Here is a 16,312-nt window from a genome sequence, read left to right on the forward strand (position 1 = left end):
TACTTGCATGGTGTCATTTTTATCCATTTTGGAGCTTAATTTATTTAGTGAACAGTCTTCAGATTGCCCTTTTGTTTTCCACAGGGGAAGGGGGGGACATGGGCTTTGAAGAACACAAGGGCGAAATGAACAATTGCAGACTATTTTTATTTTTCAGTGAACTATTCTTCTAAGACTCTGTGACTGACATAGAAAAGCAGAGAGTCGATTGAAAAGAGTGAACTAGTGAAGCATTGAATGCAGACACTGAAAGGTTCAGAAGATATGCTCATGATCCTGGATGTTCATACTCTGCATTGCTGGGTTATTTCTGATCCAGCTTTGCCTGGAAAAGCAGGAGCGATTGTGAGAGGAAAAGAGGGCTGCTTAGACTAATGGAAAGGCATCAGCAGCCACAGAGCGAGTGTAAAAGCCCTTTCCTCTCCATGAATAACACAAAGCTGAGGTCTTATTATGTGCTCGGGTTATCATGGGTCATCATCACAGCTCCAAATCCTTTCAGCAGGCCTGCTGTTTGCATCAAGCGGATCTTTTCACCACTTCTTATCAAAGGATTGGCCTTCATCTCTTCAGATTTATTCATCCTATTTACAAAAAAGTCACCACCTTCTTCTGTTGCTCTCAGATCACCTTTTTTGTTCAGTCTATGGCTTTATTCTTTTCCACCCAGCGTAGAAAGCAGTCCCGTAGTGGGAAGTGTCAAAAGGAGGTTGGTAATCTACTTGAAGGTAAGTGATGGACAGTTTGGAGAGTGCAAAATCACCATCATCATCACCATCATCATCATCATCATCATCATAAAAAAAAAAAAAAAAAAAAACGTTGGAAAGCTCCAATTGTTTTACGGGATCAAAGATGGAGTGAGCAAAAAAAGGATGCCATGAAGCTTCAGCTTGTGCCCACGCCAAAGCTTTAAACAAATCCCTTGAAAAGAGGATATTCTCTAAAGCACCTGCTTGAATCATCAGAACCCTTGCTGTCACAGCATGTTATAGAGGTGCAAGTCAAAAACCTTCCTAGTTGTCCTTTTCAATATTTCAGGATATTCTAAGCTTGGTTCAGAGCTGGTTAATGATATTGCTGTGGATACTGGATTGTTTACAGCTCCCAGGGTTCAGTGTGTAAGAGCACCTCCACTTTATTAAGGCACGGGTGTTTTAATAATGCAGACATAATTACAGAGGTCTCTGGGCAGGCTTAATGTATGCTTAAGACTGACCCACTCCTCCTGCCTCAGAGGTAATTGCATTGCATCCATGTGTCGCCAGAACATGACATACAAGGAACAAGAGAAAGATGCATTTGTTTAGCCCCTGCAACTTGTTTAGCTCTTGCCATCCAATGGATTTCTTATCAGATGTTGTCTACAGGGAAATCTCACAGAGTTAAGGCCCCGATATACTTCTAGCAAAATCGAAGAATGAACTGATGTGACGTTATTTAGAACAAAATCAGGCCAAAACCAACTTCATTTCGAGTTAGTTTTGGGAGTTCAAAACCGCTTGCCAAAGCTGGTAAACACCGTTGTGTTTACGAAAAATTTGCATCCAGGAGTGGTGTTACTTGGTTTGTATTTCTGCAGTGTCATGCTGGGAAGCTCTGCAAATAACAAAAGCTCATTGGAAGCATAAAACATGGAAGAGAGAGAAACTGGGTGTGGAAGTTTTAGAATAAAAAGATAAATTCCACAAATAAAGCCATAAAAAGCATATTGTCTGGTAAATCGTCAAACTATTGTGAATCGTGAAAAATCGTGAAACTACAATGTTCACTCTTCAGCTACCTGTTCTGTTTGTGACATGGCATGACATAATGCTACCTGTCCAGTGTAAAGGTTCCTGAATCCTGCCTGATCACTTTGGATGAGGAGCTGATATATTTTCTTTCACTTGCTAAACCTTCCAGAAAAATCTCTTGGACACAGCATTGTCCTCAGTATAATGTAAAGTAGTGGAATAACAACATAAAGCTGATAATCCCGGGTTTGGCTTAGTATCGCAAGAGTTGTATGTGAGAGTTGGAGCCTAGACTTTGCCCACGAGATGCCCTTGTAATATGTTCTCAGATCTGACCTGATTGTGACTAGCTCGAATTGTGACTCTCACCCCTTTCCCCACTACAGGGCCGGTTTGCCCTAACTCTCAGGGACTCCTGCAGAGATAGATTAGCCCGGCATGGAGCGTTAATGTTCACTGAGCCACAAGCATCCTCCAGGGTCATTGCTCCAGCTGAAGATTAGGTGTAGACCTGCAAAAGTAGGCCAAGCATGGACTCGGCTGCCGACGCCCCATCTGTTTCAGTGCCGCCTCATTGTGCTGCCCCTTTAAAGTCCTGTTTCGAGGTCACGGCGAAGAGGTGGTGGCTGTTTTTAATGGTCGGGATCCAGCTATTCATGTATTCATCTAAGCCACATCTGGAGCGCCGAGGCTGCACATCTGAGCCTGAAGGACAGCTGAAATTGTTTATCGGTTAATGACTTCTCTCCCCTTGCGGGTGTTTGCCGCCTCAGCTGCTCCCAGGCTACATTAAAGCATCCTGACTCTCTGAAGTCTCATCAAAGATGGAGCCATAGACCTACTCAAATATTGCAGAATATCTGTCTGTCCACCTTTGCAAGTTGAAGACTGATTACGAAAATCCTTCTCTTTGTTCAGTCCAGGGTATATGCACTTGTTGGGGTTGCCGAGGCACAGGGGACCATGATATTTGGCAAGCAATTAGGTGATTGTCCAAAGTGTATAATTAACTCTCCTATAGTCATTACCTCTTGACAAATGTTGGATCCCTCAAAAGAACCACTTGAGGTGGATCCAGTGAAAATGGATTGGATTATAAAGACAGATAATGCATATATCAGTGCCATTTAATGCCAAGGAAAAGGCTAGCGGACATTTGAATGTAGCTTATATACAATTACCAATCTCTTTTGCCACTAAACGTATTTAAGTTTCAAGAGTTTGTATGAAGGTGTCCCCTTTAAGTATGATATAACTCAGACTGCTTGATATGGTGTCACCATTATTGTCACTCAAACTGTCATCTCTCCATTTTTCCAAATGAAGTCATCAATTCTCATGGTCGTTATGGCAGGGATTTTGATGTTAAACTTCATCTAAAAATAAGAGCAGCTTCTGTCTTGCAATGAGTATGAGAGATTAAAAATGTAGTCAGGGAAGGTTGAAAGCAAAAGCGCTAGACCATCCTAAAACCTGTGTTCTTTTTTTTAAAAAAAGAGCTCTACTCTGTCCTACACACACATTTATGTGACTTTCTAAGTTATTAACTTGCTCTGTTGCATGCTGCATCTTTTCCTCACTCAGTTTAGTTTAGGGGGAGTTTTCACAGCAGGTATCTTTGGACCCATTTACGGTTGAGTATCCCTCTCACATACAATGCACACGTGCACACTCAGTCTGTTATTTTCCTTGTACGCATACCTCCTTCACATCAGCAGTTTTATTGCTGTGAATGATGGGTCTTCAGCTTCTCTTGATTATATCCATGGCTGACAATCTCAGCATAGCAAACCACCCAATGTATCATCCCTAAACCACAGCTTGTTTTACGCTGGCTCTTGAAAGCTAAACTTGTGCTCAGTTTCTATGAGTTTAGCTAGCCTTAGTTTACTCCAGTGGGAGCGCAAAGGGAATCCCACTGAGGCTTGGGGAGAGATTGAGGTGGGTGGGGGTCTCTTAAATGGCTGTCTGGTCAAGAAGGGTCTTTTAACGTAGGCTGAAATAAATGTGGTAATTAAGCTGCACTGTGGGCCACAGGACCTTGATGAATATTATCACTTAATTATAGGGATCACTATTCCCAGCACGCAGTTGAGCTCTGCCAGCACACAATTTCTTTCCCAGTGTGGATGGGCAGTGGTGCATGTGCATTTTTACATACGTGTGCATATGTATGGGGTGTTCTCGATGTATGCTGTGTCCAGTGTGTCAGTGTGTTCCCATGTCTCTACATTGTTGTCCCCCTCTAGCCAGTTCCAAGGTATTAAGTAACCATTATGTTTACCAACTAATTTTTACAGTATTACTATTGTGCTTTTGAATCTAGAAATGATAGATTTGCCAGTACACCAAAAAGTGTTTAATTTGCTCATCTTTCTCTCTTTTCTCTCAAGGACAACTACACCTTTGCCCAGCCTGGAATTCAGAGGAAAGTAAAGGCGCTGGAGGAGCTGGTCAGCCGGATTGATGGTGCGTAGCCTCAGTGAAGCATACTTGCCTCCATATTCTCCTTTTTTTTTGCCTGTGTCCTTTTTCTCTCTCTCTTTATCTCTCTCCGTCTCTGACTAACCCATACCCCCAACTCCCCCCACCCCAGCTGCAGTGTCAGCCCCAATCAGTGCACCAGTGCTTTGGCCTTTAGTGGAGAGCGCTCGCTGCTCGGGCCAGGAAAGCAAAAGGCACTGGAGCATAAGCCTTTCTCATTACTTTCTATTAGGTGGCCGTAATCAGAATTCAATGCCCATTTCTCGGAGACAGGAAGCCCTCTCCTCTCCTCCCGCACAAGGCCTCTATCTCCTCAGCCTGCATTAGACCCAATGATTGCTTTAATTTCTGAGAGAAAGACTGCAGTCAGAGCATATTGTTGATGTATTTACCACACTGGCTTTTTGTCTATGTGGAAAATAGAGAGAGAGACTTTGGTTTTTTCACTCTCATCAGTGTTTATGCTATATATAGAGCTGCTTGTTCTTTCTACCACTTTTGTTTTGATTGCCTGCTCAATTCTATACTTTTGCTTTAACAGAAGCATTCTTGTCTCTTCCAGTTTGATTATTCAGTTATTTACGGAACCCATCAGAGTGAAATAAGGTTGAAAAGTAGCTGATTACAACAGAGTTTTTGCTTTTCTATTAAAGAAATTCCTCATTTTTCCAAACACAAGGACGACTACCTTTAGGCATATGTACTGTAAACTGAAAAACAAGGAATATCACCGAAACCTGCTAAAACTAGATGTGCCTCTGGTTTTCAACAGTCTAGCAGTTTTGAATCAGGAAATGTGATGTATTTCATCGAGACAAGCGCATTAACATGGTCTAATGAGCCTGGTGATTGAGCATTATCAGTTGAAGTCTTTGTACTCAGGCTTGTTCTTGAGTAACCTTCACATTGTCAGGCTCCAGAGCTTTTCGCCTGTCACATTTATTGTGTTTAGCCACTCCTGATTACAGATAATGTCTTCTATTAGACATTCAAATGGGGTTTGGAAGTGCCTTGCAAAGAAACCAATGAAAGGGAACAATTGATATTTGAGATTCATGCATATGACGCCTCCCCTTTTTTATTTTTTTTATTTTTAGTTAAACAATAAGTTCTGCTTTTTGACTTGTGTGGGTTGAAGTTAATGATCCTGACAGACCTGTGTGCTCTGTGACTATTTTTCATTAGGGATGTTAATTTTTTTTATTTATTTTGGAGTCATGGCCTGCCATTTAGTGCATATACACCAGGTGTTCAATCATGGACAGCGATTCCACGTGATTGAAACAAGTAAAACCCAATATAATCAACTATATACAACTAACTAGAATCAATGGTGTTATTTTAACTTGAATGGTTATTCAGACACCAGAGATATATATAATGTTTTTTTCCTAGTGGCTGCAGGACACTATAGTTAATTTATGTAAGTGAAGATTTCTAAATTAAGTAAACTGTGACATACAGTATTATACCCAAAAATTATTCAGACAGTGGGCTACCAGTTAAAATTTATAAAACTTTGGGACCAAAATTATCCCGACACTTTGACCTGACTATATTTTGCTTAAGTGTTTTTTACTTAATGCGACCTTTGACATCACAGGCTGAACAAAATTAAGCATTGCTTGGTAATTGGTTGACCTAAATTGGTATTATCTAATTGTGTACTGATTGGTTGATTGTAATCCATTACATACCTTTCTGTCAAAGTTATCTGACATTATCAAGATGAATTTGTTCTGACACATTATCAGTTATATTTTATAGTTGTCATATTTCAATGCCATTTTCTAAACTAGAGCGAATAAACTGTGATAATGTAACTCAATAATGCAAATGTAATTATTCAAATAATCATACAATTAATGTTTCTTGTTTAGCCCTTTGATTTAGATAACAACAAACCAAATGCAACTTTTGTGTACTCGTGTGATGTCCGGTGTTGGCGGTCCAGAGGTGATACTGCTTTTGTCCAGAGCACTACCATAGTGGTTGCTTTATTTTTAAAGCAATTTGAATTCGTGTTAGCAGGTCCTCAACCCAAGCTCAATTTTAAAACTGCAACACTATGGTAACCCCCCAAAACCACTAACATAACAGAAACTTTTAAATACCAACATAATAGAACATTAAATATTAACAAGTCTCTCCATTTTCTCATCTTGTTAAAAAATGATTTAACATTTACTCTCCCAATTCAGCCCAGTGCAAAGCATGATGGCATGTGAAAGTCCTGTTTGATTGGGTTACTTGATTGAAACATGTTATTTCAAAATGAAAACATCAAGTGAAGTCAAAGTCAATTTAACACGAAACAATCACATTTGAACCAGAAACCTGATACAATGGCGTTAAATCAAAATGAATTGTTTAAATAAAATGAACAGCATCAAAAATATTTTTTTTAAGTTATGATGCGATATTTCAGCAACAAGCAATGTGTCTGTCCACATGGCTCTAAAACATGACAAAATTAATCAGAATCTTTGTGTTCCCTTGTTTGTTGACATAAGTGGTTTCACATTCTGAATGTTCTTTTTTCTTTAGTTATTTTCAAGATCTGAGTTAAATTATCCATTGTGGCTTTCATTATGGCTTTTAAAGTTATACACACTGACACACAGTCAAATTAAACCCTTTTAATATTATACACAAAACAGTCTGTAGCTGAGCTGACAGCCATAATGCCGTAGAAATAGAAACTATTCCAGAAATAGAATCCCCCATCACTGTCGCAGATAGTTCGGACAGAAACTCTGATTAACATAGAAAAGATACCTTTTATTGTTTATCATGGCTTCACGTCTGGTTAGGACGCAGTGTGCAATGCGCTATGGTTGATGCTTTGGCTTCGTTTGAAATGCATTTTCAATGATGGAGCAAAAATAGGTAACGTAACTGCCAGTATTTTTAAAAATGTAAATTACAGAATATTGACTTCTGGTTTATTAAGATGTTGGATAAAAGTCGTGCTGTTGGTCTAAATATCAGCACTCTTGCTCATGTAATATTGCTTAAATAATTGCCACTTTTTGTTTCTTGCCCAAACAGCTGCTAAAACAGAAATGAGCTTTTTGCGAGTGAAGTTTAGATGCCAAACACCTCTTTCACATTTCCCATTACTCCTTCATTTTAGTTAATCTACTCTGATCAAACCTAATTTGATCGAGTCAATTGGGTGGGGATTTCTTGTCCACATCAGATAATCACTTCTCTTGATTTAGTCCTATGGGTCAGTGTGCTGTGTTCACAGCATACATCATTCGGTTCGACTCGGTAGGACAAGACGCAAATAGCAATAGTATGTTTTAATTCTTGCCACCTGGGCCAACAGGGACAACATGCCAAGAAAATAGGGTCACAACAGAAAAGCTATCAGTTTCTCACTGCTTTCCAAAGGGGGATACTCTGCGGTCAGCTGAGGGAAAGTTTTGTTGTGTTGTTTTCCTTATGAGAAACAACAAGTCCTTAGCATTTCAGTTGGAAGTTTATGCCACAAGGTCAAAGTGCACATATCCTTGCATCTTTAATGTACGACGGCTTACCAGCATCCCTTTATCTTGTCCTCTGTACAGCCCTCACTCAGTTTGGGTTGCAGTTTCCATATATAAAAGACGTGCCAGAGAGGGAGGGTGTAATTGCTGGTCCCCAGAGAGTTGGGTTTCTGCCATGCTCATCTTCATCAGGCTGCCTGGATTACTGTCGCATTATTTCCAAATTTCCCCCTTGTAAGGACGGCACATGTCGACCTTAATCAGGCTGCTCTTAGATCTGGCACTGTCGTGGTGTTTTACATCATATTCTCCCCTGTAATAAAGTTGGGGATGTAAATCAATCAGGCGAACCCTTTTTGCACTCTTTTCTTCGCCACTACGCTGAGGCACGTAGCATGCTTGGTCACTCTCCTGTCCCGAACAGGGGTTACGGTACCTCTTCCAGCACTAATGAGGCTGGGGGTTTAAAACATGCGGCTGCTGGGAAGGTCTGAGCCCAGACCTGCGGTGTAGTGTTCAGGGTACGTGGCACTACAGACGCTTGATGCTCCGACACCTTTGTTCACGGGACATGTTCGTTCTGCCTCCGTCGCCATATGGCTCCGCTCAGTCAGGGTAGAGCTAGGGCATGTTTGTCAGGGCCCACAGCGGCCCACCGACATGACAGGCATTCCCTGCAGAAAGCTGCTCCGGAACATCAAGAGAGAGAGGCCGAAGGTCGTCTGACCTCGCAGCTGTGAGCTGTCCATCCCATCTCGCTTACATCGGCTCAGTGCATTCATGCACACCCAGATGTTCGGATACAGATGCACCACTCAGGTGCTAAGGTCACGCCTACAAAACACCTGCTTTTTTGTTATGGAAGCAGCGCCTTTGAGAGTCGCTGGTGGGAATAATGGCAGTAATGAATGCACAGAGGAAAAGTGAAAGAATTGCATCATGTAGCTGTTTAGAGTTTAGAAATGCATTAGAAAGTCATCAGACTCCTCTAATTCCATAGACAAAGTGACTAGAACTATGGAAGTGACTATTTGATTCTTTTGAAAGAGTTTCTTGATATGCTTTGCCCCTTATTTGCCCCATATTTAGTTTCAACTTGGTTGATCAAGCTATTGCATAATGTAGTAATGAGGGTTTTTTCGGTGTAGCACCCCCTATGAGCAGTATATGGCACAACTTGCAGAGTTTTGCCAAAATGTAATGTTATCTATATATATAGTCTTTTCCTGGAAAATTACAATATTCCAATTTTGTTTGCGATTTAATGTATTTTCCGCATAAAAAAGATTTAAATGACAAAACTGGACTGTGAAATTAAAGCATACTTTGCTGTTTTAGCTATAATGAGCATCCTTTTTTTGTATAAATAAAGTTAGGGCAACAGTACGTTTCTGGTGTATGTTCATACAAATTTCCATCTATTCTAGTCCTCCCTTCAACAAACCACCTAACTTGAGGAGGTATTTTTTTCTGACACACAAACAAGTTACATGGTGTTTTTATTTGCATATGCAAATAGTGTTGCTTGACTTTGCAAAACACTTCTAAATCACAACTGGATGACTTTCCAGCATCATTGATTATGCAATTCTAACATTTCATGAACTGGCATTATATATGGAGTAAGGCTTGAGAAAATGTAGTTACTTTGCTCACAGACTTCTCTGAAAGTGCTGTAGAGTTTGACTGAAATAACACATAGTAGCTAATGATACTGGTATGTGCACATATGTAATTTTAAATGTCAGCGCTATAGAAAGACCTTTGTTTTATCGTCATGGAAACGTCACTTGTGGAAGTTTTTGCACAGTGCCTCGCTGTCAGGTAGGCTAAAGAGCAAGGAAGCCATTCCTTTCCACTGAGAACAACACTGCGTATTGAAAAGCAGACATTATAACACCAGTTTGTCTGATGTGTGTGAGGTCTTTTTGTGTCCTTTGGCTGTATGACGTGCATGCAGATGTACTTTCATGCATAACCCCATGCATTTTGTCATGGTTCATTTTTGTCAAACCTTTGCCTGTAGTGCAATGTTGAATTTTAACAATGAAGACCTCTTTATTTCTCGCTGCATTTCGAACTTTGCTCACTGTCTCTTGCTCTTGAGTTAGAAAATAAAATCTCTGGTTCTCTGAAGTCATTGTGACAGATCAAGCTTTCAAAGAGCTACATTGATTTCTTTTACATTTCCGTCTCCACCAGGCCCTAAGCGGCCTGCCAATTTCCTCACCGTAGAGCAATCCTAGGCTTTAATTATCTGCCTGCTTTTCAAAAGAGCCGCAAGCGCTTTTTATAGGATTTTTTAACACCATAACCACCTTCAAGATATGGCCATTTCCACTTCCTGTTCTCATAATTGCATGCTGTGGTGAAACACCTTTTTTAAACTTTCACCCACAGCTCTAACCATCATAATGATTACCAAAGAAATGCCTGCAGGTTTGGATTAATATAGTATATTATTAAATATTATAATTATTAGTGGTACATTATATTTAAACCTTTATATAAAAATTCTGAGACTAATTCACTTCCAAATATTTTTTTTGTATATTGTTTTTAATTCATGCATTATTGGCAAAAGTTTTGGGACACCTGCCTTTGCATGCACATGAACTTTAATGACATCCCATTCATAATCCGTAGGGTTTAATATGGAGTTGGCCCACCCTTTGAAGCTATAACAGCTTCAACTCTTCTGGGAAGGCTTTCAACTTTCTTCTTGAAGCGCATTTGTGAGGTCAGGCACTGATGTTGGACGAGAAGGCCAACAGTGTCCGCTCTAATTCTTCCAAAAAGTGTTCTACCGGGGTTGAGTTGCAGGCCAGTCAAGTTCCTCTACACCAAACTCACTAATCCATGTCTTTATGGACCTTGCTTTGAGCACTGGTGCGCAGTCATGTTGGAACAGGAAGGGCCCATCCCCAAACAGTGTTCCCACAAAGTTAGGAGCATGAAATTGTCCAAAATGTATTGGTATGCTGAAGCATTAAATGATTAGTTCACTTCAAAATGAAAATGTCTTGATATTTTACTCACCCCCATCTCATCCAAGATGTTTGTGTCCTTCTTTCTTTAGTCAAAAAGAAATTACGTTTTTTAAGGAAAACATTCCAGGATTTTTCTCCATATGATGGACTTTGATGGCAACCAACAGGTTGAAGGTCCAAATCAATGCAGTTTCAAAGGGCTTCAGATGGCTCTGCACGATGCCAGAAGAGGAATAGGGTCTTATCTAGCGAAAAAAAAAATGTAGGCAGAAGTACCACCACAAGTGAACGTGCTAATACTAATACAAATGCCCTTTACCAAAAAAAACTCCATCTCCAAATTCAAAATCGTCCGACATTGTTGTTTTACCTTTTTTACTAAATGGTGTTTGTATTAGTTTTTGCACATGCGCTTTGTAAACATGGGGGTGGTACTTCTGCCTACATAGCGTGACCTTTACAACGTGATTACGTAATCCGTGGCACGCTGCGGAAGATGAGCAATTTAAGTTATAAATTATATACATTTTTATTTTTTTTTTAGAAAGTGATCGATGGTTGCCATAGAAGTCAATTATATGGAGAAAAATCCTGGATTTTTTTCCTTAAAAAAAATCATTTATTTTCAACGGAAGAAAGAAATACATGAACATCTTGGATGAGATGGGGGTGAGTAAATTATCAGGAAATTTTAATTTTGGAGTGAACTAATCCTTTAAGAGTTCCTTTTACTGGAACTAAGGGGCCAAGCCCAATTCCTGTGGCTATTGACTCTGCAGAAAGTTGGCGACTTCTGTGCGCCTCAGCATGCACTGACCCCGCTATGTGATTTTATGTGAGTTGCTGTTGTTCCCAATTGCTTCCACGTTGTTATAATACCACTAACAGTTGACCGTGGAATATTTAGTAGTGAGGAAATTTGGACTTATTGCACAGGTGGCAACCTATCACGGTGCTTGAATTCACTGTGCTCCTGAGAGCGACCCATTCTTTCACAAAGGTTTGTAGAAGCAGTCTGCATGCCTAGGTGCTTGATTTTATACACCTTTGGCCATGGAAGTGATTGGAACAACTACATTCAATGATTTTGAGGGGTGTCCCAATACTTTTGGCAATATAGTGTATATTTATTGTTTAATTAAATATCCAATATTTTTGGCCCATAATAAAAAAAGTAAACAATAAATCTGAGTACACAGTTGTACTTTAAAGGCCTGTTCACAACGAAAACAATAACTATAAAGATATAGTTTTAAAAATCGTTCTCAATATTAAAGGGTAACTAAACCCTAAACCAACTTTTTTTAGTTAATGATCTGTAATACTGGGGCTTTATTAATGCTGTTCATTGATTCGAGTAAATGTTTTGACATTTGAGTATAAAGTGTTTTAATTCTATAAAATATGGTGTAAAACCGCCAAAGTGCTGCCCTCTTAAGGTTGAACGGTGGCTACTGCAGTTGAATTTTCCTATTGGACGTTGTGGTACATCGTGACGTAGGATGGTACCTCCAACGGCTCACTATCCGCGCCCCTGGCACGAGCTCACCACGCCCTCAGAAATGTTTCACCCAATCACATGATGAGAACGGCTTTACTCCAGTATGAACTGTCATATTACATGAAGTAGAAACATTATGAATGAAACTGACTTGACACTTGCTTTAACATTGTATTGAAGAAAATACGGTTAAATAATGCAGTTGTCAGTACACGTCAGGCTTTTCTTGCGATATTATTGCCGCCCGTCATGTGTACAGATAAGTTTCATACATGAGACGCGCTTTCAAACCCTGACACGCAAGTGGCTGCCGCGGACGCAGATAGATTAGGTCAGTTCTCTTGCGCGGCTGCTTCACTAGCATCGTCTGCATCGGGAGTTAACGCAGTTTGAGCCAGCGGCTCGCATTGATAAGGCTCCGGGTTTGTGTCTACAGACAGTTCACCCTCCTCCACTTCAGGTGAATGTAGGAGAATGACCGCTCTGTTGCAAAGCTGGCGTCACTCCAGTCATTCTCCATCTTTGCGACTCGTGAGTCTGACAGCTGTCAATCAATCCGTTACTGCGGGTCTCAGGTGCACATCCTCCGCTCAGCCCCGCCCTCGGTTCGTCCCCTCTGTCTCCGCTGGGCTCTGCCCACTTTTCCAGCATTTTTCAAAGTTTGCCAGTGGGTGGAGTTAAGCTCTGAGCAGGGGTTTAGTTACCCTTTAAAGAATAGCAGAGTTCACACCACAGCTATAAAGATAATGGCTCAGAGAAACGATTTCGTTGGAATCACTTTCAGAACGATTTATCCAGCTGATGAATTATAAAAACAGCCAATCCGAATCCATCCTGCTGTAACAAGCTTGACAAACAAGCACGCGCTTATCTTTAAAGTTATCGTTCTTGGTGTGAACGGGCCTTTAAAGGTTTATCCATGATATAGTCAGTACTTTTGGACAGATTGCTTGCTTCTGGCGACCAATTTCATAATTTACGGATTTTGCAACATCGACACTGTTATTGATCTGAAGTGAATCAACATTGAACTTACTCAAAATGAATAATGATTGTCTTCTGTAGAGCAGCGTATAGATTAATTAAACTAATTTCATAATTGATTAACTTTACAATGAATCAACACTGAACTGACACTCAGCTGAACAATAACACCATTTTATTTTTAGTGCTGGTTTAAAGCAAAATTTTAGTTTGTCTCATATTTCATGAAGTTTGCATCATTGATCATGGTTTTGTTGTTTATTGCTGTGAAACTGCTTTGAAATGCTATATAAGTACTATATAAATAAAGATGACTTGACTTGACAGTCGGATGGTATCTTGGCAGAATAAGTTTCATTGTGGGCTTTATTCCAATGTGTTACTCATGCATCAAGCATCGGTTTTGTGATCAATGACCTTGCCCAACATCCTGATCAGCTGAAGTTTCATTGTTCTGTAACTGCACTTTCATTTTTCAATGTCTTTAAACTGGCTTGGAAATAAGAATATGCTCACAATTGAATTTAATACACTGATCAGACTGCTAGATAAATGAGGACAGAGAATAGGCAGGAAGTTGCCTTATATGGAGAAGACAAAGAGTGCACATGGAAAGAGAAGAGCAAAGATGTATATTTCCATTACTCTTTGAGGGTGACTTCACTTGTGCATGTCTTTCCCATATATTATGATAGGTTTGATTGAGTCTGATCAATGTGGTCAAAGACAATCTTGATCTAGATAAACTAGATTAGACATGATGCTGGAGCTGGCCTAACAATATGTTGTTTGATTCCCCATGTCCTTTTAATAGAAGGTTTTGGGATACATTGTCTGAGAGTTCTTTTTTTTGCTTGCTTTTGCAAGTCTAACAAAAGTAATAGCACAGTGGCACAATTTGAGGAGTTAGTCACGTCCCCAAGACAAGTATGAAACAAGTGTGAAATCTTGATTTGTGGCCTCTTTTCAATAAGCAACCACCTAACAACCATCCAGAGCACCCTTGCAACCACCTAGCAACACCCTACCAAACCACACAGAATATTTATACACTACTGATCAAAAGTCTGGAATAAGTTACTTTATGTTTTTGAAAGAAGTCTCTTAAGCTCACCAAGGCTGTTTTTCTGTTTTGAAATATTACGATGGAAAACAGTTATTTTAAATGACACTAATATTTCACAATGTTACTGTTTCTACAGTATTTTTAATCAAATATGTGTAGCCTTGATGAGCAGAAGAGACCACGTGCGTAGTATGAATTGCATCATGTTTGGCAGGTTAAAATTATGCATAATTTATATATGTAAATTGAATGGTAATTTTTTGTGATTTTACTGTAGTATTATTTTACATATAACTGTTGAATGTGCAAGAAATCTCCTTTATTTCTCTCTTTCTTGCTTCATGTCTCGTTCACACTCAACTCTCATTAGGAAACCACACACACTATTGTCACCGTATGCTTTCACTTCGTTCGAGGGCTTGTAGTAATTAGCAGTCATATTAGACGATAGCCCATAAGAGTTGTTTAACGCTAAAACAATTCTGTTCGTCAGAAGCGCCCCAGAACGTGAACACTGTTTCCTCTTATCTCGTCTGTTTTGTATGAATACATTGAGGTTCATCAGCATGCAAATTGCTCAAGGTGAATTTATTTATGTAAATGAGGACACAATGTGGGCTTTTTCCACACAAATCATATAAGGTTATAAAGCTCACATTAACATTTCAGGTGAAGCAGTACAGAGACTCCTTAGAAAATGATGAGGGGAAAAAAATGCTGAACCTGAATGACACCTGATGTTGCTTTTCTTTTGTGGGTTTTTCTTTACAAACATGGCTTTGAACATCACATTTTCTCTTCTGACCCCAACAGAAAACGTCAGCTGGTATAAAACAACGCTCTTTGATTTCTTTCTGTTGTCCTTTCTCAGTTTGGATGTCTTAAAGGGATAGTTCACCCAAAAATAAAAATGCTGTCATCGTTCCAGGCCTGTATGACTTTCTTTCTTCTGTGGAACATAAAATAAAATATTTTGAAGAATAAAACCATTTTGGTGACCATTGACTTCCATTATATGGACGAAGCAACACTGACATGTTTCTCAAAATATCTGCTTTTATGTTCCACAGAAGAAAGCAAGTCATACAGGTTTTGAAGCCTGAGAAGGTGAGAAATAATAGCACAGTTTTCATTTTTGGCTGAACTATCACTTTAATTCCTTTGATTTCTCTTGGCAGTTTCTTCCACTGCTGAACATGAAAGTATCTTGCGCTGTAAATAAAATTGCCCAATTCATATTTGTTGCTGAAATATTTTTTTCTTGCTCTCTCAACTTTCAAATATGGTCCAGCAGACATATAAATATGGCTTGTCCTTTTAAAATAAGCACAAAAAAATGATGCTATGCTAAGTCAAGTTCAGAGTCTAATTGCATGTCAATTAATTATAAAGGCAAGAAGTCGAAATAGAGGTGAAAATCTATTTTACTTTTTAAAATAAATGTAAAATTATTTAATTTGTTACTTTAATTCATTAATTTTATAAATTGTATTAATATCACATTACATAAAATAAATATCACATTTAGATTATTATAAATTACTACATTAAATTATATGATGTGTATATATTATAAATTAAATATTTAAATAAGGTGATTGATATATTATTGAGGCCAGGCCCCATTTTTTATATCGTCGTTGTCCTCTTCATGGAAATTCAGCAGTGCGGTTAAGGCAAACATTGAGTTAGATTGACGCAACAATTGCATGAATTCCAATACCACTTTTATGTCACATCGCAAAACATCTAATGCGTATCCAACTTTTTTTCACAAAGAAGTGGACCAGAACAGAATTTAATATAGACCTTGATTTCTGCTGATCACACTGTAATCCGAAAACCAGATCAAAGAAAGAAAGAAAAAGAAAGAAAAAGTTGTGCTGCCTTGGTCCCTGATAAATGTGTGCATTATACGTGCCTGTTTTCCATTTACTTTGCATGAATCAACCCTTTGACTGAGGATGTGGATGTGAAATAATGTCAGATTAAAAGCAGTCCACATGAAACTCCAAACACTGGTCTTATTAGACTTGAGGCACTTGACTTATAGCTTA

General features: G+C 39.2%; 1 protein-coding gene across 3 annotated transcripts in view; it reads left to right on the top strand.

The window, feature by feature from the left end:
• Nucleotides 1-16,312, top strand: part of tbc1d22a (TBC1 domain family, member 22a) — a 190,682-nt gene that overhangs the window by 106,110 nt on the left and 68,260 nt on the right. For all 3 annotated transcript variants that reach the window (XM_079817527.1, XM_079817529.1, XM_079817528.1), the window contains one exon: nucleotides 4,130-4,205. In XM_079817527.1, the coding sequence (XP_079673653.1) occupies nucleotides 4,130-4,205 (76 nt within the window). The remainder of the gene's footprint in view (nucleotides 1-4,129; nucleotides 4,206-16,312) is intronic.

Source organism: Gobio gobio, assembly GCF_949357685.1.
Source record: "Gobio gobio genome assembly, chromosome: 5".
Taxonomy (NCBI): domain Eukaryota; kingdom Metazoa; phylum Chordata; class Actinopteri; order Cypriniformes; family Gobionidae; genus Gobio; species Gobio gobio.